The sequence below is a fragment of the Ascidiella aspersa genome, chromosome 3, assembly GCF_963924565.1.
Source record: "Ascidiella aspersa chromosome 3, kaAscAspe10.2, whole genome shotgun sequence".
In the NCBI taxonomy this organism is placed as follows: domain Eukaryota; kingdom Metazoa; phylum Chordata; class Ascidiacea; order Phlebobranchia; family Ascidiidae; genus Ascidiella; species Ascidiella aspersa.
This window is the reverse complement of record NC_139449.1, coordinates 29,094,290-29,120,345: the sequence shown is the minus strand read 5'-3', so window position 1 is coordinate 29,120,345 and position 26,056 is coordinate 29,094,290. Positions and strand designations below refer to the sequence as shown.

At 39.7% G+C, this 26,056-nt stretch overlaps 2 protein-coding genes across 5 annotated transcripts; both read left to right on the top strand.

The window, feature by feature from the left end:
- Positions 1-246: 246 nt before the first annotated feature.
- On the top strand, positions 247-19,908 carry LOC146161431 (protein tyrosine phosphatase type IVA 3-like). Of its 3 annotated transcripts, none has more exons than XM_083384608.1 (8): positions 247-462; positions 1,195-1,390; positions 2,673-2,807; positions 3,043-3,228; positions 8,272-8,364; positions 13,645-13,775; positions 16,463-16,537; positions 17,438-19,908. In XM_083384608.1, exons 4-8 carry the CDS (start codon positions 3,124-3,126, stop codon positions 17,544-17,546), a joined length of 513 nt encoding a protein of 170 aa, XP_083240734.1. In that variant the 5' UTR covers positions 247-462; positions 1,195-1,390; positions 2,673-2,807; positions 3,043-3,123; the 3' UTR covers positions 17,547-19,908. The 3 variants fall into 3 exon arrangements, with proteins under 3 accessions (XP_083240734.1, XP_083240732.1, XP_083240733.1); XM_083384606.1 differs by having other exon boundaries at positions 254-462; positions 3,057-3,228; XM_083384607.1 differs by having other exon boundaries at positions 266-462; positions 1,258-1,390; positions 3,057-3,228.
- Positions 19,909-22,900: 2,992 nt separating this feature from the next.
- LOC146161430 (solute carrier family 22 member 15-like) lies at positions 22,901-26,052 on the top strand. Of its 2 annotated transcripts, none has more exons than XR_014494645.1 (5): positions 22,901-23,025; positions 23,108-23,213; positions 23,647-23,968; positions 24,071-24,286; positions 24,765-26,052. XR_014494645.1 is itself a non-coding variant. In XM_083383824.1 (5 exons), exons 3-5 carry the CDS (start codon positions 23,661-23,663, stop codon positions 24,807-24,809), a joined length of 324 nt encoding a protein of 107 aa, XP_083239950.1. In that variant the 5' UTR covers positions 22,901-23,025; positions 23,108-23,213; positions 23,647-23,660; the 3' UTR covers positions 24,810-26,051. The 2 variants fall into 2 exon arrangements, 1 of the variants encoding a protein (XP_083239950.1); XM_083383824.1 differs by having other exon boundaries at positions 23,647-23,723; positions 24,765-26,051.
- Positions 26,053-26,056: the final 4 nt, after the last annotated feature.

Genomic DNA, 26,056 nt, shown 5'->3' with positions numbered 1-26,056 from the left:
TTTTTCATATTTTACAATTTATTTATTTATTAGATGCTGAGTATACAACTTAGTAATTGTATTATAACGATGAAATCAAAAAGAGTCGTTGCGAAATATGTACAAAAAATTGGTTAAAATCGATTTCACGGACGAATGATTTTGGAAACCTTACGAAGTACGACGTTCTTGTGCATTCGTAAACCTAATTCAATTTTCTCTTTTGTGACCTAGCCTACGTCAGGATTTCTTGTTCCTATGTAGGTTGTCAAGAACGAAAATGTTTTTCTCTTCGCTTTTGTGTCCTAGGCGTGGTCTAAGTTTAGATAATGCAACTGTGCATGTAGTAATACATTAAAAACGCTTAATGTTTGTTTTAAACACCAGGATTTTAGTGCAATTCGTTATATTTCTTTCTTTCTGTAAGGTCCTGCACCCGACTTGGATTAATATCTTCCACAGATGTTCGTCTTTCGATTGTTGGTGAGTATCTAATCGGCCGTTTGTTTTATCATCGTTTTCTTTGAATTAGTTCGTAAAAGTGCAGCACGTTGTACAAATCAATCCCGTAAGCTTAAATTTGTTGTTCTAAATTACGCAATCATATGTAAGTGCTTACGAAACACCTGTAATCTGAGATGACGTTATATGTATATAATATATAACCCAGAGAATACAACAGAATCAGCTCAGTTTTGTTCTCAGATTGTAGCAAAAGTTGTAGGTAAATGTGTTTTTAGAAATTTTTGCAAAGACGTCCTATTTTTACAAAATCCTAATAAAAAGTTTATTTTTCTGTTACAAAATCGGAGATAGCACAGACCAGTCTACATTTTGTGGCATGTGCACACCCCACATTTATTAAGAACTTTGTGTGCACACCTTAATTGATAAATTTTGCAAAATAACACTAAATTATAATAGGATTTAAAAAAAAAGTGTGCAAAAAAACATAATTGCATCTCAAAATTTGGTTCTGCACACCAGAGTTCTTGGTGTAAAGTGCCATTAAATGCAGACTCGGTCACAGACTATGTCAAGTTTCAAATTAGGGCCTTTAAGTATTAAATTTGAATGGCAGTGTCATTTTAAAGTTAAACGAACAATTCGTTCATAAATTAAAAAGTACTTGTGTTGAAAATGTTTTGGCATTATAATTTTGTTACTATAACTCTATTTCATTGTTGTGCTACCCTTTATGAACTTTATAAACAGGTGACTGACGGACGAGCTATTTCACAAGACACCACACGCACCTAAATGTTTTGCCATTTTCAGTTCAAGGCATCTCGTGTTTCGGTGCAACAGCTACCTGGATACCTAAAGTGCTTGACTGTTCACTACTGCTCGCGTTGTAACGCACAGCACAATTCGCCATAAACTGGACCCGTTTCTTCACACACAACCACACGTAAGTTGTCTATGGTTAGATATCCCGTGTTTATTTCGGAAAACACTTGAAATGCTTTCTTGCTATCTTACTGTAACTGAGTACTTTTTTTAATTTTGTTAGAACTGCCAAGTTAAACAATAATTAATGGTCCAAAATTATGTTTTTGAATTGTCAGAAGTGCTCGCTTTTATAAGTACCTGTGATTATGTTATGTTAAGGCAGTTATAAATAGGTTGTTGATAAGTTTCACTCATACAATACAATGTTTTCTATATGTGCTACTACAATCACACCTCGCATGTAAACCTGAATGACACGCTACCAAAACAGGATTAGAATTTGTTAAGTAGGAGCAATGTCAAACGGCTGTGTAATGTCAAGGTGTCAGATTTCTCATTTGACATCAATGCAACACACGATTTCAGCTAAAATGTTCAGTGGTGCATGCCGTATAGGCAGATGATGTGGGTGCAGGCTCATTAGAGAAAATAAAAATGCGCTGTTAGATTGTAACGTAGCAGTGTTTTATGGATAATTTCTAGTATCACAGGCAAGAAAACAAAGGAGTTTTAATTTTGTTTAGTTGAAAATAGGCAGTTAATAAGGCACTTAATTGTTGTATTCCTTACTGTATTTTTAAACTTTATGACTGCCTATGCAATGTTTTTTACTTCCTTGTTCAAAGAAAGGGTTGTTTTCATTTTTGAAACTTGCAAATGATTTATTTACCAGCGTGTTGCAGGACTTAGTTACACAGTAAAAGTCTTAATTTATATTTAAATTAATGCTTTATATTTGTTGTTCAATTGCAAGACAATAATCTCAATATAATTGAACCTTGTACTTCAAGGGTAAAACTCCTTAGTCTTATAAAAATATTTTGATCTGGCTTTTAAAGTTTTTATTATCTTGCACAACATACTTTGCTGTGATATCGACCGATTGATGCTGCAACTTATTCTTGTTTATTAGTTTTTTTGTTTGTTGATTGATACAACAAGCTTACAGGTGATTGTTTAAATTTTGGATGTTCAAGGGATTTTGTTTGGCCTGCTTCAGTTTTATAAATTTATTTTTTGTAGAAGGGAAGCTTGAGGTAGTTATGACTAATCCTAAAGATAACAATATTGTTTTACCTGATTGATCTCTGATGATGAATTTAAGTTGTATTGAATAATTGTATAAAACCTATAATTTGCTTTCATTGTTTCCCCAGGTGTAAAAAATGTGTTTGTTCTCCTAAATGTTGCTTTGGTGCCAAGACACAAAATTAAATCTGGTACATTTTCCAATTCCTTAGCTTTCCGATGGGGTGAGGCTGGCTTATGCTGAGCGTTAAAGAGTTGTACAATAGTTCAGAAGCAAGCAGCAACGGTACAACTCGCCCCTTTGTGGTTACTACCTCAACTGAAAGCATTTACGTCGTCATCAGCAGGTAGGCACTTTCTTATCACAATTTAAACAGTTTTTACTGGGTAATATATGCTTTAGCATGCTCTGTGTAAGTTGCAATAAATTAGAGTTTGTACATTGTTCACGTTAGCACGGTTAATTTCTTTAAAGTATACTTTAGTCTAAATTATTCTACTTCAACCATAAAAATACCTAGTTAATTCTGATAATATATATTTTTATGTGACACTTCCTCAAATGCAACCAACAAACTGCAGTTTGTTTTATAAAGATTCAGCTGTTGATTTTATCCGAAAGTCTTCAAAGACAAAGTTGGCGTTTAGCCCTGCTGCTTATTTATGGCACGAATGAATCGTCCAGCCCCCGTCGAGCTGCGGTACAAGGGGATGAGATTCCTTATCACCCACAACCCAACCAACTCCACCATGGAGAAGTTCGTTGAAGTAAGTGTGTTAAAAGTTGGTTGTTTCAGGTTGGCCCCAGATGAAATATTGTGTTAGTTTTGAAACACAGACTTTTTTTATTTAATGTTAATGATGTTACCTGTGCCTAGTAGGCAAATTTTTTAAAACATTAGCTAGGAAAATTCTTATAGATATAAAACTGTCACACCACCTGTATTTAAAAAATAGTTTGCTTTTTCCTTAGAAGCTGTTATGCCATTTAAAGGTTTTTAGTTAATTTCTTCCAACAGCCATCATTTCAATAGCTTTGCAAGTTTTTCCGTTTATAATTAGGCTGGTTATACTGATTGGTGTGCTATTGAACATGTGGGTAGTGCGATGCAAGACTTATATGTATGTTCCCCACTATGCTTACTTATGGCTGTTATATGTTGTTCTCAATACACGGCCTAAGCGGGCCAGGTTATCGTTACAAATAACACAAAACCTCACCACTGCTCAACTGCCTCGGACAGCCAAGCCAGTTTCCGGGGTTTTCGTTGACGTAAGAGTGACATCATACAAATAGCTGACGACGTTGGCAGTCCGGCCCGTGTTGTAATGTGATGCGGGGCCCTTGCTTGTTATATTGAAAGACGCGTTGACTTCCTGATCAAAAACCAGCCTTTTGACACGCGCCACCAACATCCCAGAACAGAACATCAGCAATAGTTTGCGCGCGGGCGACGGGCGTGGGTGCTTGATTTTTTGTTACTTTGGTGAGCTGATTCACGTTTTGAACGCGCTGCTGTTGTCATCTTACCCTCTTTTGCGCTTGTTATCGACGACACTCAAACAATACATACGTACTTTTGGCCCGACTACGTTTTGTGCACATAAAAGGCTGCTGCTGCTGTTTTTGACGAACCTATGTTTGGCGTTGAACGGTGAAAATGCTATTCACGCTGTTTGAAATAGGAATAAATTCCAGACTGATGGGTTTTAATTGCGGTTTGTCAACATTGTGTAAGTTTTTGGTCTGGCTATCTCTTGATGTTAATTCTTCATATTTACATTGTTCAATTTCGAAAACCTATCGTATTTCTACTTTCAAACTTGTGTTTTAAGGAACATAATACGATGACAAATTAATTATCAACGTAGAAGAGTTTTTAGCCACCAATTTTGATCTATTTGTTGCCATTTACTTTTTTTTTTTTTTTTTGTTTGGATTTATGCTGTCCGTATTTTAAATTTGCGATTTCAGTCAACGTTAAGAATACGTGACCTCGCGTATTTAATAAGCTGTCGACAACGGATGTTTTGCATTATATGGGACAAAATGGAACTTTTGTAGCCACTTTAAAAGCGACTTCCACTCATCATGAGGTGGTTCTCCCATTTAACTTGGTAAGGAAATTTTCCGGTTGGTTAAAACCCATTTTTAAAATCAACAAAAAGAACGTTTTTCAAATTACCTTGTACATCAGCCAATGCCTAAATCCAGGAGCCCCGAAATCGCTATCAAACGTCTACCGGGCGCTTTAGAAGTTTAATGTAAACCGAGCCGTCAGTCATACCGAAAACAGGTTGAAAACGCGTTTTGCAACACACCGACAGACAGACAAAGTTCGATCGCAGTCCGAAATAGCAGTGTTTGTCGCAACTGCTAGCTGACAAGCCAGGGTTGCGCAAGCCACCGCAATCCAGTTCGGCGTCGTTCCCCAGGCGCGCACAACTTGTAAACAAAACCCGAGTCGGTTGCGTCGTGTGATGCTATTTTTGTGAATGACTAATCGGCGCGTGTGCGATGCTGGCCGCTGGCTCTTTGATGATGTGTGCCTGACGCTACTTCGCCCTGGAGATGCAAAGGTACTCGCCTCTTTGTACCGAGGCCTTAGCCCGAGCCGTTGCCAGGCCCCGCCTCCCCTGTTATGGCGTTGCGCCTTACTGGAGAGCTCTTAACATTGCGAAGACCGCACGTTGTTGAACAAGTGGGCGTACGCTAGGCTAGTCCAAGTTGCCTTTGCGCTGCAGTCGCGTACTTGGCATTCAAGTCCGCTTACAAAGTCCATTGGTGGGCGGCTGTAAAGCAACTGTTATGTGCGGCATTTCGATTCCGCTTAAGTGTGATCTCTTTATTTAGCCAGCTTGCTGGCACGCGTGTTGATAGAGCTGACGAAATACGAAAGGTTGTTCCCTATAAAATGATGGTAACCGTTGTTGGAAGTAGAGTTTTTATAACTAGTTTGTCAAACAAGACTCCACAATATCATGTACATGTTTGTTTGTGTGTCATTTTGATTCGAATTGATTGCTTTGTTAAATTAAGGCCAACTAAACAATGGTTTGCTTTTTGGTGGCCTCGCGGTGGATGTAATGAGTGAGTAATGCGTGGTACTGCCATTAAAATCATACAGGCTAAAATAACGACGCGTACATCAATATCCTTTTGGCAGAAAAATAGAGTAGTTGACAATAGGGGGCCTGGACAATCTTTATACATGATTAATAGAGATAATAGTCAAATTCAAATACAAATTTTCTTTAATTATTGCCATTTTACCCATAGCTAATGTATACAGTTTTTGTATATGTCTATCGTGACTAACCCGCGTGATGTGGGACTGGTCACTGGTCACCGATGACTACGCACATACTACCACATACTATAAGTCGTACTTCCGCGACGCAACAAAGATATGCACAAGCCAGATTGCTCCGCATCAAAGTGCCGTGCATCCTTGCCCTTTTTAAATCCCATAAACGCCCCTGTAAATGCTGGTTTGGCGATCACGCGCGCCCTTATGCCCCGTGTCGAATTTCTTGCGACTCCGCGCCTTTGCAGCCGGCCTGTGAAAGAATGCCCGGAATTCGCGCCATGACCGTAGGCAAACGCGATGTATACCCCCCTTACCTGTCGCCGAACCCCGTATTCAGTTCGTCGGGCGGATTGTTTGCGTCTGCGGCTGCGACCCACTCAGAACCACGTGTCCTGTAAATCATTGACAGCAGCAAGTGACGCAAGGCAGACCGGAACCTGTACCTGGCAGACGTGTAGTACAGGTCGGTGCGATTCTATGTTTACAAGGAAATTCTCCGATCGCGTAGCCTTGGTGTAGTGCTAACGGACTTTGGTGCAATGCGCCAGTCTTGTGGCGATCCGGTTACCGCCGGTTTTGCGACCAGTCTTAACCGGTTGAGCGCGTGGGAATTCGAGCAGACTTCGCGCCCAGTCGCAGGTTAGAGGTTGATCGTCCTTTCGCGAACCTGCAACGAGTTAGCAGAAGTGCGGTTTCCGTTTTTATGTCACCCGTGCCTGTACGCTCTGCATAAACACCACGTACGAAGGAATACTTTCGCTTTGTATAAAGCACAACGAGGTGCTTTTGCAATTTAACCAGTTAAATTAGGCTTAAGACCAAGAACTTACATTTCTCGTACCCCAATGGGTCCACAGACAACGCTTTAGAATTATTAGATAAGGACGTACAACACCTAAAAAGACCTGCCCTAGCTGAACAACATGATTCTCAAACTGATCAGCAGAAAAAAAGATGATTTTGAAAGCAAACAATCCCTGAAATTGGACAAGCTTAAAATTTTGATTGCTGCTTTGTTAAAAATCAAACAAAAAGGTGCTTCGAAATAAGAACTAAATAAGAACTCTTGAGCAAACGTTGAAAAAAGGACCAATTTTCGAAATAAGGACTATATGCAGCGCTCCGTATTAGGAACAACTCGACGGGTTACTTGCTTTATACTATTACGGGATGCTAAAGCGTTACGTATTTGGTTTTTAAATTGCACCATCAAATTAGTTTTCCCATTGAGCGAGCTTGTTTTTTCTAAGTTGGACTTTCAACGGGATTCTCCCCTGCGTTGTTTTTCACTCCGTGGAAAGCTGCCACGACCTTCATCCAAAGTTGCGCAATACCCGGGGAATCCCCTGTCGGTTGTTCGCTGTCATAAAATAGGCGCACATTGCGGTGGCACCAAAGCAGGGTGTTTTTGTCAAGTTGTTCGCTGGACTGACGTTGTGTTTACCAGTGACGGGTCATCGCTGGTGCGCTTATGACTCGAGTGTACGACGGTCTGTTGTCCTTCAGATGTGAAGTGGCCTGCACCGCAAACAGAAGCTTTGAGTATGGTTTTGTTGACTTAACGTGAAGTACAGTGCCCTGCTGTACTACCGAACATTGCCCCATCTCTGTTTTACTGACTTTAGTTTGTTGCTATTCCACCCTTGGCTGGAGTTGCCTTGTATAGGCAAAGACCTCGCATTGTAGGAATGCGTGCCACTAAACCCGCGCAACGCAAGTTTATTTCTAGTTATTGTTTGCTTACCCCCACGCTACGCCACCGCTTGGCATTGTTGTCCCGAAACGTTAAGCAAAATGTTTTAACGGCGCTTTTCATAGAGCTGCCATACACAGGCCTGCCACCCAACTGAAAACTAATGGCGGAGTTCCTTAGAATTAGGTAACCTGAACCGCTTTAAGTGGGAGCAACCTGTCAATATAAATTTCTTGGTCCTCGATCGTCGAATAAACGTCGTTGTAATTGCGCGCAATTAAGCACCATCAGTTCTTTGAGAAACTGGCGCGTCGACCCTGAGTAAACAACCAGGCCCCTCTTTCCATATTTTTGAGAGGTTATCCTGTTGTTGACCATATTTTTTATATTGAGGCTTACCCACGTTGGGTATTTTGAAAAACCGGTTTTGTTCTGTACTTCTTTCCCGTTGTATGGAGCTTTATTTCATACTTTATTTCATTCCTCCTTGTTGTTTTTCTATAGGGTTTGACATATTGTGGGTTATTTTTTGTAATCAGACAAACTCTTGCTAGTTTTCAGAGAAGGTTGATTTTCTATACTACTGGCCCATTGTGCGACTAGGAACTTCACACAGCGCAAAATCTAAAATCACAACCGAAAACTGGCGCTTTTACAAACAGCTGAAAAGCCCGCAATGTCGAAAGCACGGTTAACAAGACATTATTTTTGGCGTTTTTTCTATACAGCTTGGGGCAAGTATAACAAATCCTTTAGCACACACCCCAGTGTCCGGGCAGTCTCACTAACCGTCTTTATTCTGCGCAGATCCTGATTCAGTACGGCGCCGATACGGTGGTGAGGGTTTGCGAGTCCACCTACGACAAGGCGCCACTAGCCGAGAAGGGAATCCAAGTCATTGTGAGTACGATTTCCCTCCATTTTTGCTTATGTTACAGCTATTTGCGTAAGTCTCGAAAACTAGAACCTTTTGCAGCAGTCCTGTTTGCGCCAATAGTAAGCTTCCGCCACCTGCTTTACGCCCGCTGCTCGTAACCAGGGACAACCAGTGTTGACATTCAAATTTCAAGCGAGTTTGCGTTGGTCGCTTGGGTGTAAAGCAGGTGGCAGATAGGAGAAAATTTGCGCGGCGGTCAGGCTTTTTGAGAATGTCAAGGTTTGTGTTATTACTAAAAAATCACTAAAAAATGGCATGTAGTTTTTCCACGAACGATATTCCGTCCTATTCAGTTTGCGAAGCATCAACGTCCTAAGTAATAACTCGTTGTGTAGGTTAAATTTAACATGATGCCCACTACTTAGATTTTGTTGTCTGCTGAGGCTCCCTTATATGCAAATTAGCTGTTTTCAGTTGTTAAGAGTGTTTGAAAAACAAAGCTATTTACTAAACAAATCGCGTGTATTTCGACTCTGTTACGGTTTCACCAAATGGCGATGAAGGTTGACTGAGGATCAATCATGCAGAAACGCGTTTCTATAATAAAAGTGAAAATGGCAAAATTTAGGTTAAATAGAGTAAGATAAACAATAGAGCTCTTCTTTCAATAAGACTTATAATTAATTCACGACTCTTCAAATACAATATTATTTCGTTCAACCAATTTACAAACTTTTAAACCTAATGCTATCAGTAAAGTCCTCAAACTCAAAGTGACAACAATAAGTTTAAAGTAAGTTACCATAAACTATTGATCTCGTGTGTGTATATAAATGGAAAATGATAGGGGTCGCGTTTCGATGCCTCTAACCACTTGTACAAACAGGAGGGAGTTCACTTAAAACTTTCCATAAACTAAAAGGTAATACCACTCAAACGCCATCAGCGGGCAACCCAGCCCAACTAACCAAATGTTTACTGACAGTTACGAAAAAATTGTTTTGCGCCTCAAAAAGTGCCCTGTTTAACGAAAAACCCCTTACCCTGTGGGCAGCAATCGATACACCCGCCAAATTGCGACGCTTTTGCTCATCTCCGCCGCTGCTTCTACGAAATCGCCCACCAGACAATAACTCGCCGCTCGCGCATCGCAAAATTTCGAGGCTCGTCGTGACAGACCCGAATCGATGCACAGCCGGCGGCGGCTCGTCCGCTAGTGAGGGTAAACATATTCTTCCGCCAACGCTGCCCGGGAAATAATTAGCGTCAACACAGCGCGTTATTGGTAGCGCCCAGTAGGTCGGTTTTAATAGCGCTCTTTCGTTCAGGCCTAGATCATCTACCGACGATGTGGCCCTTGTTTAGCATACCTTTACAGCCCCGCCAGTGAGTTTGTTGAGTATTACCGCTAGCACTGTGATTTCACTATAAAATATGGCCTTTCTCGCATATAACTGGATGAATTATAGATGTAAAGTAGATCGCAAGAATTATATTTACTATAATTTTAAGATGTCTTAAGTTATGGATGCGGTTTTTGGCGGTGCATTTTCCTTTAAAAAACGCCAACCAACGATAGCTTCTGAAATGGCGTTTTAAATTGCTCAAACTTCGCTTTAAATGGCGGACTTGCAGTCTATAGTAATTGGGTTACTTTTAACAATCGGGAGTTTCCGGGTGTTGTTATCCCAAACTAGCGACCCTGTGTTGCTGGTGACCCCGACGTCGTGTGCTACAGTTTCGCCCCTTCTCGTCTTTTGCTATTGTTTTACACTCAGATCACGATGGGGCTGTCAATCAGTAAACCTTATCGAAACAAAACTTCTAGTTAAATGGAACTTCCTTATAATGTTTGTGCTAGTAAGATGCAATATGCTGTTGGCATTCGTATGATGACCTGTTTGTCAAAACCCAGCGCTTTGAATTTAACACGATAGACTTGTCGTTTAAAACGATTAGTGCAAAACCGCTGTTTTTCGTCAACCAGTCACTTGGAGCGATAAGACCTAAACCGAAAAAGACGAGGCAGGTCCGGATTTAAAGCTAACGCAAAAAAGTGATAAGATCGCTCCAGTGTTTTTTTTGTTATTTTCAACCTTACAATCTCACCTATCAATATTTAAAGTCACTCTTTCCTCGTTTGGTAGTCGAATCCTTTTAGACCGACAATTTTACTTTTCCTTCACCCTCCACCAGCGCGACACAAAAAAACGCTTAAATTCACCGACGGCGTGAAAACTAAATAAAACACGGCTATAAATAAAAAAGCCGAATCGCAATGCCGCTGCAAACGCGACGGACGCCGCGTCACGTTCTCTCCCTTTGAGTGACGTCACAAACGACGCCGACGGTCCCTCGGGGGTGTCTCGGGCTCGTTTCGACTTGTCTGATAGCGACCCGGGCGCTCGGTGCATTAGGGACGATTAGCTTGTTTACCGACGATGCCGTAACGTGGTGTGGTGTAGAGCCTGATGTTGATGGTGATGCTTCTGCACGAATCCATTTCGTTCCGATGGTTCTCAACGGCCCCTTTTCTTTCTTATCTCGCGGGCCGATCCGCTGTTTTGCGAGCTCTGTTGTCTCCGCTGCTTCTCTGCCACTCTGTTGTTGCTTTGCTGACGAAAATAGCATTTTGCGGCCGATCGAGACGCTACTTTTGGATCTGTCCAAAGAGTCGTAGCGCACGTAGCCTTAATCTCGAACTTCAGAAAATATATTACCCTAATAATGCGAGCAACTTTGGTTTAACTAAAATCCGCATCTAACGTTTTCATTTCGGTTTTTATTAAGAAATCGACGTAATCTTTGCGAACGTAACTTTTAAATTAGGTGACATTTTGATGCTATTAAGTTGCCAATTGTATATTAGCCTTTAATCTCCTACTTCAGAAATACATTACCCCAATAATGCGAGCAACTTTGGTTTAACTAAAATCCGCATCTGACGTTTCGTTTCTGTCAAGAAATCAACGTAATCTCATCTTTGCGAAAGTAAATTTCGACGTAGGTGACATTCTGATGCTATTGAATTGCCAATTTTATATTAGCCTTTAATCTCGAACTTTAGAAAATAAATTACCCTAATAATTCGAGCTACTTTGGTTTAACTAAAATCCGCATCTGACGTTTCATTTCTGTTAGAAAATGACCGTAATCTCACTATTGCGAACGTAACTTTAAACGTAGGACATTTTGTTGCTATTAAATTGCCAACTGCATTGATTCTCATTTCTCATTTTTGCAAAGGTGTACATGAATTTTGCCACATCTGGCATTAATTTCTAGCACCTACTATGAATAGCCGAGGCGGCAAGGTGTTTAAGTGGCGTGTTTTGTGAACAATCTTTTAATTTGTAATACAAGGGTCCACATTATTTTGACACAAAAAGCACCGAAACGTGTTTTCATAAAATATGCAGCTGAGCAGTACACCCGAACATTCGATCCGTCATTGTAAACATAATTACTTGTCAAATGTAGAATTAGAAATTCACCAATAATCGTTAAGATCTGCGTATCCTTTGCCTGATCTGAAGAAAGGCATATTCGGTCCTCAGATGAAAATCGTTCGATGTAGACGGTTAATCATGACCTTTTTTGCGAAAAGGTTTGCATGGGAGATGGGATACACTTTTGCTACTGCTGCATTTGTTTCTTACTGAGGTAACTGGAGGTAACTGGGTTTAACTTTGTAGACGGCAAAAAGTTCGCTACCGCTCCGGTCCATAGTGGACTAAAATGGCCTTTAATTGCACCCTTGACGCGTTTTCGCTTGATTTGCGGCCTCCCGCTAATGGCTCGCCACCACTACTCTTGTAGTCGAGCTGATTAGCCGCCATTAAACAGCCAAGATTGTCGTTAACGTTGATCAGTCGCGAAACGTATCGATTGTTTACCTCCGTGGTTCTCGACCTTTTTACTCTCCTTAACCCTGAGAAGAACTTCGGGATTTTAATTACCCCTTTCTAAAATTATAAAGGTATAACCCGATATTGTAAAACATAAACAACGTTATAATTACCTGTGGTGGTTCCTGGCTTTTTAGTGTTGTTAAACTAAAGCATAATTTTTAATTACATTTTTTAACTATCTTGTCTGCAATTGTATGCCAAATTACCGGAATGTTTTATGTTTTTTAGCGTTAAAATAGCATATAACAACATTGTAGAAAGTTACCCCACCCCCTAAAAAGTGCAGAATAAAAAAAAAAGTTTCCCCAGCTCCCCCTAAAAAGTGCCTTTGTAGATAATTACCCGTAGGTAGTTAAGGAAGCACTTTCTGGGTAACTCGCCACCGTTGTTTTGAGACGGGCTTTCTTTATTGCACAACGACCCCCTGTTTTTGGCAGCTTTAGGTCGCAATAAAACGCCCGTTAATCCTTCCTCGCCTGTCACTTGCTTCGGCCACGTTCGTCACGTTCACGTCAAGTCGTCTTTTGCAGGCGCGGCTTTCTCGCGATTATCCCGTATTTACGCATGTTCCGCGTGTGCCGTTAAACTTAAGCGCGGTTGGCCTTTTTTCAATTCGCTCAACTGTTGAGGTTCGGTGCTGATTTCGTCCAAACGTCGAATATCAGGAAATCGGTTTTACGAGCGGGGATATGACAGCTTTCAAGTCACGTCTTGGGCCGAGTCCAGAATTCATGGCTGCCTGGAAGTTATCGCTCAATAAACCAATTTCCTTTTTCTCAAACCGATATAAATGTTAGGATTGCCACCATTTAGAGATGTCCGGTGAGTCGATACCCGATAGCTAGTAGTAATATCGGTAACTGTCTCGTAACCGGCCCACTACTAAATTGATCTAGGTTTTCAGGCATGGTTTTTACCGACACCACCTTTGTAATTTTAATCTTGAGACCTATTAGTTGACCTTTGTACTGACGCATGTTGGTTACGGATCGGTCGGCCCTTTGCACAAATTATTTTTTTCGCATCGGAGTTTAACACAGTAATGGTATGGCAAGCGTTATATGTTCTCTGTGACATTCTCCCGTTAAGGGTTAGTCATATGCTGCGCTTGCGTTGTCAGTTGCTGTGCTCAAATGTCCCGCCCCTATTTTGAGTCCCGCAGAACAGTCGTGCATTTCAACCTGGTTTACCAGTCTTAACACTACTACACTTTTTGGAATGTTTAACCAGATCGAAATAATCGAAATGTCCTGCGTCCTCGGTCATAGATTTTCTGAGCAACTAATCTAGGACATCTTAAGACTATAGTTGAAGCCCGTCGTGTACGGGACGCATAGTTATGAGTCATCGTCCCTCATACGTCACTTTAAAATGTGTGACGTCATCGCGCAGGACTGGGCGTTCGATGACGGAGCGGCGCCGCCCAAAGACGTGGTTGACGACTGGCTGAAGCTGCTCAAGGCGCATCACAAGCAGAACCCGGAGAGCTGCATCGCTGTGCATTGCGTCGCCGGGCTCGGAAGGTAGGTCCCTGTTTTATTTATTTTTTTCGATAAAAATTACGCGAACACTGGTATGTACTTTTTACGTAAAGGAAACGGCACGGAAGCAGGTTGAGATCGCCCGCTAGGGTGTCGGAATTTTGTTTTCTACGAACTGAGTATTTTTAAGTTACGCAAGTGATAGAAAATTAATAGGTGGCTGGGAAAGGTTAAGCATCACTTTTAGGCAATATAATACATATTATGACCGTTGCAGTTTACCTCAAAAAAATCGAAACAAAACCGGGTGACAGTCGATGTGTTGTTACTGGTATAACTTTCACTTATGGCGTTAATGTGGCCTCTTCCAAAGTTTGCGTACCAATATAGTGTTATTTCACGTACGGTATGTGGCAACGTTACAAATCGAAGCGCAAACCCAAGTGTTCTTTGCACAAAACAACGCGAATTGCGCCATAAAAACTTACGTACCGCTCGGACGACAAGTTCGTTGACGCATTATAAAAGATCTGACCTTGTCGCGCGGTTACAATATCCTGTCGAACGCCAAGTCGTAAAAAATCGCTTTCTAAAGTTCGCAGAACTGTCGTCGTTACTCCCGCATATCAAGACGCACTTGCCATCACGTACGCAATGCTGTGCGAAATAACCACCTGGCAAGTTCTCTTGGTCCGTTTGCTTGCCACACTCCAACAAAATCTCTTTATTTTAAACATTTTAACAAAATTCGCCATATTCCCCCCCGCCTTGAATTGCTAAAAATGTGGCCACTTCGCGCGCCACTGTATATTACACAGAGTGTCTTGCTCGATTTTGCGGCCACGTTTTTCGTCCACCTATTGCTCGCCGTCATTTTCCTATTGAAATAATATAATTGTTCGATCATAGCACACCAAGCACAGCCACACTAAGGCGACACTAAAATTAAACAGAAAAACGAGTGTCGCGCGGCAATAATCGATCGGTGCTGTTCGGATCAATGCTCGATTGCCCACTTTTCTGGGCTCGTAATCGTCAAAACTAATGCCTTTACGCATTGAACCTATATTCGCTGTATGGGTGCACACTACACAGTTATGTATTCCGTGGCGAATAATTATTGCGCGCCATTGATTTGCGCCGCCCTAATCTTGAGCTTAGCCGCTTTCCGTGACTGAAATGCCATGGCACACAGTCCCATGTCACTGCCGAGGTCATTTCGGTTTTATCGTTTTTATTTCATGTCATTGCACCAGCATGGGACAATACGACTAGGCTGTTCAGTGTTCAACAACAACAGGCTCATATGTCGTACGACAAACTGCTATTACGTGTCTTCAGCTATTTCTGCCTTACATGTGTCATCGCGTTGGAAAATCGGGTCACTTCAGGCCAACACAGGACGACCTTGCCTCGTTCTGTGTTGATCCGAGGCTTCCTTCTATGACTCATGCGCATCGTCACCGAGCAACTAATTTAGGCATTATCTGTTTAATCCGTTTGCAAAATAGTTCGCCAGCCAATGAGTGGTTCCCACTCGTGTTTGCTTTTGTGACGTGAGTCTTGGCAGGTGGTAATAATACAGGCTGTAATTTTTGCACTGTTCCCGAATACTGCGTTTAAATGGTAATAAAAAGTAGACGGACTTAAAGCACAGCTTTCGTTTTGTTCATACACGCGTTATCTTCAAAGTTGGGCTTAGCAATCGTCACAACTTTCTCTTCGCTTACTGTCACAACTCTATTAGTTGCTCGTGATTGGATTGAAAAAATAGCGTTTTTTCCTGTTCCGCTTTTTGGTTTAAGGTTCGTTATAGAGTTGTCAATGTTTGGCTTCGTTATGAAAAACCCAACTGTAAAGTGCGCCATAACTGTGTGAAATATAACATACAAAACTCAGTGTAAAAACTTCAGTAAGCCCGGATATATATTTCGCCTACACTGGCATTAAAATGTCTGATCCTGTGTTTACTCAGGTTTTTAAACTATTTATTTGTTTATATACGCGTCAGCGGAACAGTGAACGACAAGGAGAAACCAGCTGCCAATGGTTTTAGATTCCATAAAGATACGCTCTTTCATGTGTGGGAAATATAAATTCGACTTTGACCTATGTTTAGCGTCATCACAAAGTGCTCCCAGAAATTACACGAACGCGTTCGCCCGATTACCGCGATCAACTTTTCGGCGTAAACTGTTTAAAAATAGTGTGTGTTTCTCTTACTGTGTTCTGCTATTGCCTAGTTTTTAAAATCCTTATAGTTGACCATTTCAAACAGTCACAACCCTGTTTTAACTCCCTTTTTGTGCCAACTTACTATATTTAGTTGCTCTTTACGCATGACTCAATTCAGATTTTAGGGAAACTGCCAAACCAGCCTTACATGGCCTATTTTTAAACCGACAGGCTTTCCATAACCACCCATAGCAAGGATTGCGGAGTTGGTCATTCGGCATTCTATTACCATTTAGAAGGTTGTGACAACTAAACACCACAAAAGACTATAGTAAACAACCTAGGTAGTGCATTCTGTGTGTCTAACTTTAGGTTAAGGGACACCTGAATGCCCAATTGAGTCCGGCGCTTTTCAAATAAACGTTCGCAGCAAGTATTGACGATTGAATCGTTGTTTTTATGCTTTTTTCTCTTCCTGGGTCCGGGCCCCTTAATTTAATTTACACACGTATTTTGCCAATTGCAAGATTGTATGTTTTATTTTTCTTCCACAGGGCGCCCGTCCTCGTTGCCCTAGCGCTCATGGAAAGCGGCATGAAGTATGAAGACGCCGTCGAACTGATTCGAGAGTAAGTTTTCATTTTTTTTGTCTTGTTTTTTATTTCGGTGTGGTTGGCTCCAAGCATAGGAAGCATTTGTGAAGAAAACACAACACTTGTTAGCTGAAATAAGGTCTTCCTGAAACGTATGATGTCATTAGTCTGTTTTTCCCATAAATCATTGAACTTTTTTTTAAAAAGTATTATAAAGGAAAAACTTGTAAAAAAACAGAAACATTTCCTAATTGGAAAGAATGCGATTCTTTCCCGCAGCTTTGATTCATCGTGTGTTGTTCATCAGTGTTAAAAGGCACTAAATTTCGCGGAAAGCTATTGTTAGTATCGCATGTCCTAAATCGGTCGATCGATGTTTATTTATAGCTGCTCAACATTAATGGCCTTTCGTTGAAGTTTTATCGTGTCTGAGTTGTCATTACTGGAGATGCGACTACCATACCAAGTTTAGTACTGGGTTACGATGTTCAACAGGTGGGCCGCATAAATCTGCCACGTCATAGCAAGTGTTGTCATTTTAACAGAGTTGGCGTCATTATTTTGTTAAATAGGTAACATTGAATGTAATCGCCAATTATACCGATGCCAACTTAGAGGAAGAATTAAGCATGTAATATGACGCGGACCCGATAAATCATGGGTTCTTAAACTGGGTGAACGGGGTTGCAAGGGGGGCGCTTAAAAAACAACTTTGTTTAAGGTTTGTCACACAAATTTCTCTTTTAAAGTACATTTTCGTCGGTAATAACACACATAATTTTATTCCAATCACTAAAAAATCTGTTTTAGATAAAAACGAGTTTCGATAAAATGTGTCTATAGGGTGACGCGGCCGAAAATTTTAACAACCCCTGAATTGCAAATAGTCATGCAGGCCGCAGGCTCCGATCCCTAACCCGACCAATTTCCTCCCAGGAAGCGACGGGGTGCGATCAACAGCAAGCAACTGCAATACCTCGAGAAGTACCGGCCTCGCTACTGCTTGAAAGCGAGGGACAACAACACGGGCTGCTGCGTTCAGTAGCAGCTCCCTGTTTACTCAAGGACGCTCGCCCAAGTTGACGTTTACGTTGTTGTTGCTGCTGCTATTTTGGGCGTTTGACGACAACAACGCGCTGTTTTTTCTTCTTCTGTCTGCAGTCTTCTGCCGCGCGCGCCTAACGATCGTAGTTTGTTTTGGTCGCTATACTCATGGCTTTTGTTTGGTTTGCGGCGTAAATTTCGGGCGGCGTTGGTTCGCGAAGTCGGGGTTAAGGAACTGGCTGGCGATCGATTTGTTTGGGTTGAAAGCGCGATTCGCTCAGTTGGACGTATTACCCACTGAGTTTTGGCATGTGGTTCTCAAAGAGGGGCCCGTCAGAAAGTTTTGGATTTTCGCTCAACATCTTTAAAACTCGTTTTCTTAATTATTAACTTGAAATCATCCGTTTTGTTAACTTGAACCTTACAGTAACAATTTTTTGGTAATTTTTAATTTACCTTGTTAAACATATTGTGGCCCTTAATTTGTTTAAAGGGCAAAAAATGTCCGTTAGGTGGAAAAGTTTGCATATTATTGGTTTAAAATTTTTTAGTCCCTGTTATCGTATTTCCTTACAAAAAATGTAATTTCTGCCATTGCAGTTCCGTAGTTAGTACGGCTTTTCTGGACAGTAAACCTTTACAGGGTGGGGTAGGGGCTGTCAATAAGTTTATAACCCGCTGTTTGGCGCTATATCTGTACGAAAAAAAATATAACGTAATCTTTTCTCAACCGCGAACTGACTTCGCCCCGATATTTTTGCACGGCCCTATCATCTGTGATATGTTGCGCTGTAAAATTTTTTCACGTCAACTGGTCAAGCCACGAACGACGCCTAGGTTCGAAATGTACTTCTGTTGCCCTTGTGCTACCCTAAAGCGTGACAAGGCACAGCTTACTTAAAAGGAAAAAAAAGAGGACCTACTAAAACTATTTTTAGTAAAAAAAATCAGGCCGGTGGAAACTGTTCCGCGTTCAAGAAAAGGCTTTTTTTGCGTAAATGAAATTCTCTTCGAGAAATGTATTTCTGGACCTTAATTTCTCTACTGCCGATAGCGGAGCCCAACTTTTCCCTCTCTCCGGCCTGTACGTGTTTTCACTCAGTTCAACCTAACTCAACTCTAAGGGCTGCCGAAATCGACGTGGCGTTTGCAGTATTAAATGTGGATGCTGTGTAAAGAACGACAATGTTCTAAAACAATCCACTGCGCACGTTTAAATAACAAGGATTGTGTTTACCTACAGGAGTGTACGTTTGCGAAAAAGCGATTTCCTGAAGCCAGGCTTTTGTATTTCACTCGCAAAGGTATGCCTTGAACTAACCGTAGAACACTATTCGAGACTCGAATGAGTCGGCACTCATTTACTATCCGCCATAACGCTTTATTTTATCGACACATCTTTATTTGTGCAGTTGTTTATAAAATAAGCTTTACTTCCGGATAAAGCATGTTATATAATAGTTACAGGCCTGCGGTTTTGTCCTGTGAAAAATGCCCGATTTTTCTTTGCGATGAACTTTAAACACCTCGACCTACCCGCCGACAAATATAAACAAACTTTAAAAAATATGTGTTTGCACCGAATTCACTGAAGGCAATGAAACAAGCACAGCTAAAAGCACATACGAACAAAAACAAGAAAAATTGCAAGTGTATTGTTGCAATTTGGGCCGTGCAGGCAAAAGATATTCAATCAAAATAATATGACGTCATCATTTTGCGCCGCATACGTCATCAGTCTCACCGACGACGAGTTTCCTTTTTTATCCTTGCACGAAGAAGTATTTTCGATCGTTTTTTTTTTTTATTGTTTCGATGATTGCCCATGTTTGCGTTGTTCGCTCTCTTTGTCTTTTGTTCGCCTCAGTGACTGTTGGCGATTTTTTGCATCCTCGTTTTCGCGCGCGCACCGGAACTCTTCGGGAAGATGTTTTGGGCGAAGGGCTGCGAAGGACGTTACGCTTCCATTTACCTGTCCACTGCCTGGCGCCCTCGAGCTGCAGACACCGGACGAAAGGTGTTTTTTTGTGTGGTTTGTTTGCAAAGGGTTGGCGTTGCTTGCGTTTTGGCGTTGTGTTAAATTCACCTTAAGCAGCTGGCGAATGGAATGCTATGAACTGCAGCTCGAATGAAATTCAGTAGGGTTTAATTTTTTTTGCGTGGCGCAAGGGTTGTTCAGTAGAAGTCATCTAGTATTAATATAGTAATAATAACAAGCGATTTGGCGGTCCGCCTATTTGGCTGCTACCTTTCGTTTCACGCTTTGGTTGGCCGAGGCGCTTTTATTTGGCCCCTTACTATATTTCTATTACCGTTTTTCGTCGCGCCGTTGCTTGGAAATAAAGTTGCTCACACGAAAATGACCACTCTCCACTGCTTCGACCGTTATTCCGTGGTGTACAACGAGGCAAGCCACCACCAGTGAGCCGAAGCTCAAAGCAATGAAAGATTTATAGACGTAAAGATTTCAATAAAAATTTATATTTTCCAACGTTAGATGAAGATCTGTGTATACAGCAAAATGTAAAGTCGAAAGTTTATTAGGCTAGGCCTTCTATCCTGTGGTTTGTAATTCAAACTACAATAGTAGGCAAAAACAACTGTTCTAGTGCAGTACTCCAAAAATAGTACTATACTGCAGCCGAACGAATCCCATGTTTCCATATTTAATATATTTTTGCCCATGGGCTAATGGTCAGTTGAGCGTTGGATAATAGAGATAAGACACTGGCGGAATAATCGATATTATAATTGTAAGACTCTCTCGGTCACAAACAATTTTGTACGTAAGGTTTATGCTAAAAGTATGCAAATTCAGAAAAATGATCAAAAACCAGGAAGTGGTGACTCTGCTAGAAGAAGGTCCAAATGTGCAAAAACAAGCAAATTGAAATTCCTTACGAAGCACAAAAACAGTAAAATAAAGATAATCCTTCGTATTTTGTCACACGATATAAAGAAATTGCTAAAAAAACGAGAATGATGCTACAAAACCGCAAGGTGCTAACAGTAGAATTACAGTTTTCCTTGGCCAGAAATGCAAAGGGGTAGGATTTTGTTATAAGGCAAGGTGGGTTATATAAGAATTAATGGTTTTTGCCGTAAGAAAATTAGGCTAACATGACTTTAAAGCAGTTGCGTTCTACCAGATTTAGTTGCTATATTTTATATTTGCCAAAAGGGCCAAAGGGCGAGTAAAACACGCAATAACACATAAACAATAGTGGTAGGATAGAGTTACATTAGTGCTATAGCATTATACAAATTGCCAAGAATATTGAATTGGTCTTCTTTAATTAGGACATAAATAAAACTGTTCTGCATAATAAAAGCGCTGAGGTAGGTAAATGGAATACGGTTGCTTCAAATGGATATTTAACTTGTTTTGCTTACAATACTGCTAATGAGTCATGAAAAATAGACTAAAACATTAAGTTTGCTGTAAAATATTAACATTGATGGTCAGTTTTGCGCTGTCTATGTTCAGCCTACTGTTTTGAAATTTGCTTCAAACGTCGATACAAATGCATATAAAGGCGGGGCGATAAACATCAAATTGCAATGATGAAATTGTTTTATGAAAGACGAAAGAAAAAACGTACAATACTTAGGGCAGAAAGGCACGGCAAATATTAAATTTTTTCGAAATCGGCTTAGATTTCGGAACACGGCAAAACAGTTTACAATGGCAATAGGCCTACACCAGAACCTTAAATTGCACAGACACATTAGAATATGCTGTAAAAAACAATCGATGAGGATATTATTAGCTGCTTCAAAAGCAAAACAAATCGATCGCCAGCCAGTTACTTTACTCCGATCTCGCCAACCAACGTCGCCCGAAATTTATGCGCCGCAACCCAAACAAAAGCCAAGAGTATAGCGACCAACCTAAACTACAATCGCAAGACTGCAGACAGAAGAAGAAAAAACAGCGCGTTGTTGTCGTCAAACGCCCAAAATAGCAGCAGCAGCAACAACAACAACGTAAATGTCAACTTGGGCGAGCGTCCTTGAGTAAACAGGAAGCTGCTACTGAACGCAGCAGCCCGTGTTGTTGTCCCTCGCTTTCAAGCAGTAGCGAGGCCGGTACTTCTCGAGGTATTGCAGTTGCTTGCTGTTGATCGCACCCCGTCGCTTCCTGGGAGGAAATTGGCCGGGTTAGGGGTCGGAGCCTGCGGCCTGCATGACTATCTATATTAGGGGTTCTTAAGATTTTTCGGCCGTGTCCCCCTAGACACATTTGATCGAAAATCGTCACGGTACAGAGCCGATATATTACTTGCTTAATTCTTCCTCTAGGTTGGCATAGGTATAATTGGCGATTTAAACTCAATGTTACCTATTTAACAAAATAATGACGTCAAACTGTGATAAAAATGACAACACTCCACAGTTGTAATGTCAGCGCAAATAAAAATGTAAGCGCAAAAATTAAATTTTGCGTTATCGTGTTTCAAAAGATGTGATGACACACAATACAACGGCAATATTGCAAAAACATTTTAGCCTTTTATCCAATTAAATAAAACATGGATAAAAAATAGTTCGAACGCTGGATGAATGTAGGAGTGGTGTACAACCCAGCGAAACCATTGGAATCATTGCAAAAAAATTAAATAGGCTATTAACTGTTTTAAACCAGCAATTCAGCATGTTTCATGGCTATAGTATATTTTTGGAAATACATACAACGTCTCGCCTTATACAAGTATAAGCAATTAACTGGAAATGCGAAAAAAGAGGACATGGACATTTTTGAGCGTCCTCGGAGGACCATTTGTTTTTTTATTAGAAAAGAGGACAAATCCTCCTAAAAAAGGACATATGGTAGGCCTATTATATAAGGGTAACAAATAAGGTTCTTCATAAAACACCTCTACGACTAAAATTAATCGTGCGTGACCGTGTTCATCGACTCTTATCTGACTAAATGTAAACAGAAGATGACAACGTTGCAAAGTTAAATTGGTTTATTTTTGTTTATATTTATAAGAAAACACATTTTTTACAAAATGGTAATGCTATTGAACTTAAAAAAACTGAAAACTATTTTTAAAATACCGTTAAAAAGCATTTAAAATACCGAATAATGTTGGTGTTAAAGCAGGGGGTCAGTCTGCATTTCATGGCTCTTCACGCCGAGATCTCTGGTGTTTGAGAAAAATATCAGTCATGTCTGTGACTTGAAAAAGGTTGACGTACCCTTTCCCAAAGTAACTATGATAGCCATATAATATTTTAAACTAACAGTTTTGTTTATTCAATTAATTTGTTGTTATGTGCAGATGTATTTGTTTCAGCAATGGAGTATTAATGTTTAGTATCCTATCGTTTAGTTACCTCAAACTGTATTTCTGTGTTTTTTTTCGTTGACTTCAGTTCTGCTTGTGATGGACGTAGATGATGCCTATACCAAAGTTGTTGATGAATTTGGGAGGTACCAGCTCCAACTGTTTATCATCATTAACATATTTAGTGTAAGCAACCGCTAAATTTTCTAATTTTAAAATCTTGCTTCGACAATGAATTACCCGTATATTGTATGATTTTATTACACAGATTGTAATTCTAGCTCTCAATTTGCTGCCGGTGTTTGTTGCTACGAAGCCTGAAGACTTAAAGGTTAACCCGCGAGCAGGAAATGACAGTACTATTTTGATATGAGGTATGTTCAGTACTGTTTTTGGTGGTCATGTGTGATCTTAGGTATAACCCAGAAAGTAAAGTTTAGAAAACTGTGCTTTGGCATATATATATTTAAAATTTACCAAACACATGCATGGCATGCCTAAAAATATAAATCATGATTCTCCATATGTGTACCTAATTTTTATGTTCGACAAACAAGAGAGGGCTATTGTTTACTTTTGGTGCACCCTGTAACGACTATTGATTTAGTCACAAAACCGTAGCACCATATGTTTATCAGTCACTTTCCAGCCTATGGTACAACAAACTGTTAAAACATGATATACAATTGGACGTGCTATTAGTTTAGCGCCTAAAATCAGAACATAGTTTAAATATTGCCACAGTGCACATGTGTATCAGTTTTATTTTTTTAAATACTCCATAAATAATTAAGTTAATACTTTCAGGACTTGTTGGAAAAATGATGGTTTCTTCCAGTTTCAACACACTTTACATTTACTCACCCGAACTCTTTCCAACCACGGTGAGAAATGTTGCACTTGGGTCAGCAGCAATTTGTGCGAGGGTTGGCAGGATACTTTCATGTTTTGCCCCATCAATGTTAAGTCAGACACGCTATATATGTTCACATTTGACTTAAATTGTTGACCTAAAAAGATGGGCTACAACGTCAGGCCAATTGTTTTATATTGTCAACTTATTATACAATCATCAACATCATTATAGGTTCAACACATTCTTTGACTTTAGTTGAGAATCTTTTGGCAGGTGAACTTATATTGCTGTTCTTTTTTCTGTAATTTTATTTTTTGTACATTTATTTTTTCTTTAATCCTTGTGTGAACATTAAGATATTTTATTCTGTTGCAGATATCATCCAATGCAGCTGCTTCATATGCTGCTTTTGGAACATTTGGGGTGACTGCAGGTTTTCTGACCATGCTTCTTCCAGAGACTTTGGGAAGGAAACCGCCGGACTCATTTGAAGATTTAAATATTCAAGTCAAAACCACTGCTGAACCAGTTACTACTCTTTCCAATGTACTCAATGTACGCCATGGAAGAAATAGACAAGAACAAGAAGCGGTAATTTTTTTGAATAGTGTAATGGCTGAATTCCGCTTTTTTGAATGTTTTGTTTTTCGCAGTCATTAATGGATTTTGTAGTGTAATTAAACATCATATGTTATGTAAATATTGAGATCATAAAAATCTAATTACTTGCATAATCATGAGTTCATATGTTGTCCATGCAATAATCGAAAAAAATGCTTTGAATAATGCCTTTAAGAAATGGTACCTACAAATGTTTTGAAATCTATTAACCCCCCTTTGTCAGTTGTTATAGATTTACATTATTGTGCTTGTAAACATGATATAATGATAAAAGGACACCAAGCCTAAAAACTGACTCTAAACATCATGGTTGAATTCATAGAAATTATTATTATTCATTAAGCACCTGTCCATTCCTCTTTTTGAAATGTAATGTTTGAAACAGAGCCCTTATTTGCTTTGAACTGTAACATAACTTATGCATAGTTCTAAAGTGTATTTTTTACAGAATCCTTTGCTGAATGAAAACAAAGAAGATGAGCATGTAGTTTAGGATTTCATCCACCACTCTATTCAACTGTGTGGGGACTAAAGTCTTATCGGAACAGTTAAGCGTCAGTCTCAGCCTTATTGTACATTTTAGAAATTCTTGACCATGCTAAGCACGTCACCTAAAATTCAAGTTTGTTACAAACTGTTTTTGCCTTTTAACATTCCTAGCTTATGTATTGTCCTGCTTTGTGCATTGCGCTAGACAATTGAATTCATAGTTGTAGATTAAACTTTGTATCTACACTGCAAACTAATTTGACATGTTTAAACAATTTTTCGGGGATGTTGTAAACCTAATTTTATTTCTTAAACTTTCTACCAATCTTTAGTTTTACCAGACAATTTCTTGATAATTCATTTTATAATTAATGTAAATTTGTCTTTTGGCTTATGTTTTCTTTCTTTTTTTAATTAGCCGGTCAATATTTTAAGTTTAATGGTGGACTGCTTTAACCTATGTCTGCAATGTTTAAACAATATATTGTTAAACCCTTGCAAAGGGTATAAACTTGTATTCTTAGCTTTACCTTTGTTTTATTGACAATTAAAACAATTAAAAAAAATAAATTGACAATTTATTTTACCTTGTATTGTTTTTGTAGTGTGCTAACTGTGGCCTTTGCAATCAGCCTGACTTGGTATTAATTACTATTCTTGTGCATATGCCAGTTTTTATCCTGCAACATTTTACACTTCTATTTTATTGTTGTGTGTACGAAATAGCAATAGTATTGCCTTGGTGTTTGCACAGTATTGTTGATTGTTACACCAAAACGTTTTTAAAACGAAAACAAATGTGTGTAAATATTTAAAATCATGTTTTGTGACTTTTTGCTTTTTTGAAATTGGATAAAACATTGTATGCAATATTTGAATGGATGTTTATTTTACTTGCTGTATTGCCAACGTTATCCATGTCATGTAGCAACACACATGAAGTAGTTTTAATGCTAAAAATTGACCCTCAAGGATTGAGTTACACATTTTGTGTTTTTTTACACATTAAACTACTTCTAAATTAAAAAAAAATGCATTTTCTTTATTAAACAGAGTTTAATCTAGGATGTAAACCTATTTTTGTATTTTATTTTCAGAGATAATAATTTTTCTTTTCCTTGATTTCTGCACCGTTTCTCAATTTTTGCACTTCAGATATTGACAATCATCGTGCGTTTATTAAATAAAGCGATACTGTAATTCTTTATTAAAAGTAGGGTGTTCAGCATGTAATGACGATTTTTAATCCAG

Bases quoted from the DNA above. Each gene is read 5' to 3' on its own strand.
- LOC146161431 (XM_083384608.1), top strand. From the start codon at position 3,124: ATGGCACGAATGAATCGTCCAGCCCCCGTCGAGCTGCGGTACAAGGGG. The intron at 3,229-8,271 runs GTAAGTGTGTTA...TATTCTGCGCAG, and splicing joins CCATGGAGAAGTTCGTTGAA to ATCCTGATTCAGTACGGCGC. The intron at 16,538-17,437 runs GTAAGTTTTCAT...ATTTCCTCCCAG, and splicing joins GCCGTCGAACTGATTCGAGA to GAAGCGACGGGGTGCGATCA.
- LOC146161430 (XM_083383824.1), top strand. From the start codon at position 23,661: ATGATGGTTTCTTCCAGTTTCAACACACTTTACATTTACTCACCCGAA. The intron at 23,724-24,070 runs GTGAGAAATGTT...ATTCTGTTGCAG, and splicing joins CCGAACTCTTTCCAACCACG to ATATCATCCAATGCAGCTGC. The intron at 24,287-24,764 runs GTAATTTTTTTG...TATTTTTTACAG, and splicing joins ATAGACAAGAACAAGAAGCG to AATCCTTTGCTGAATGAAAA.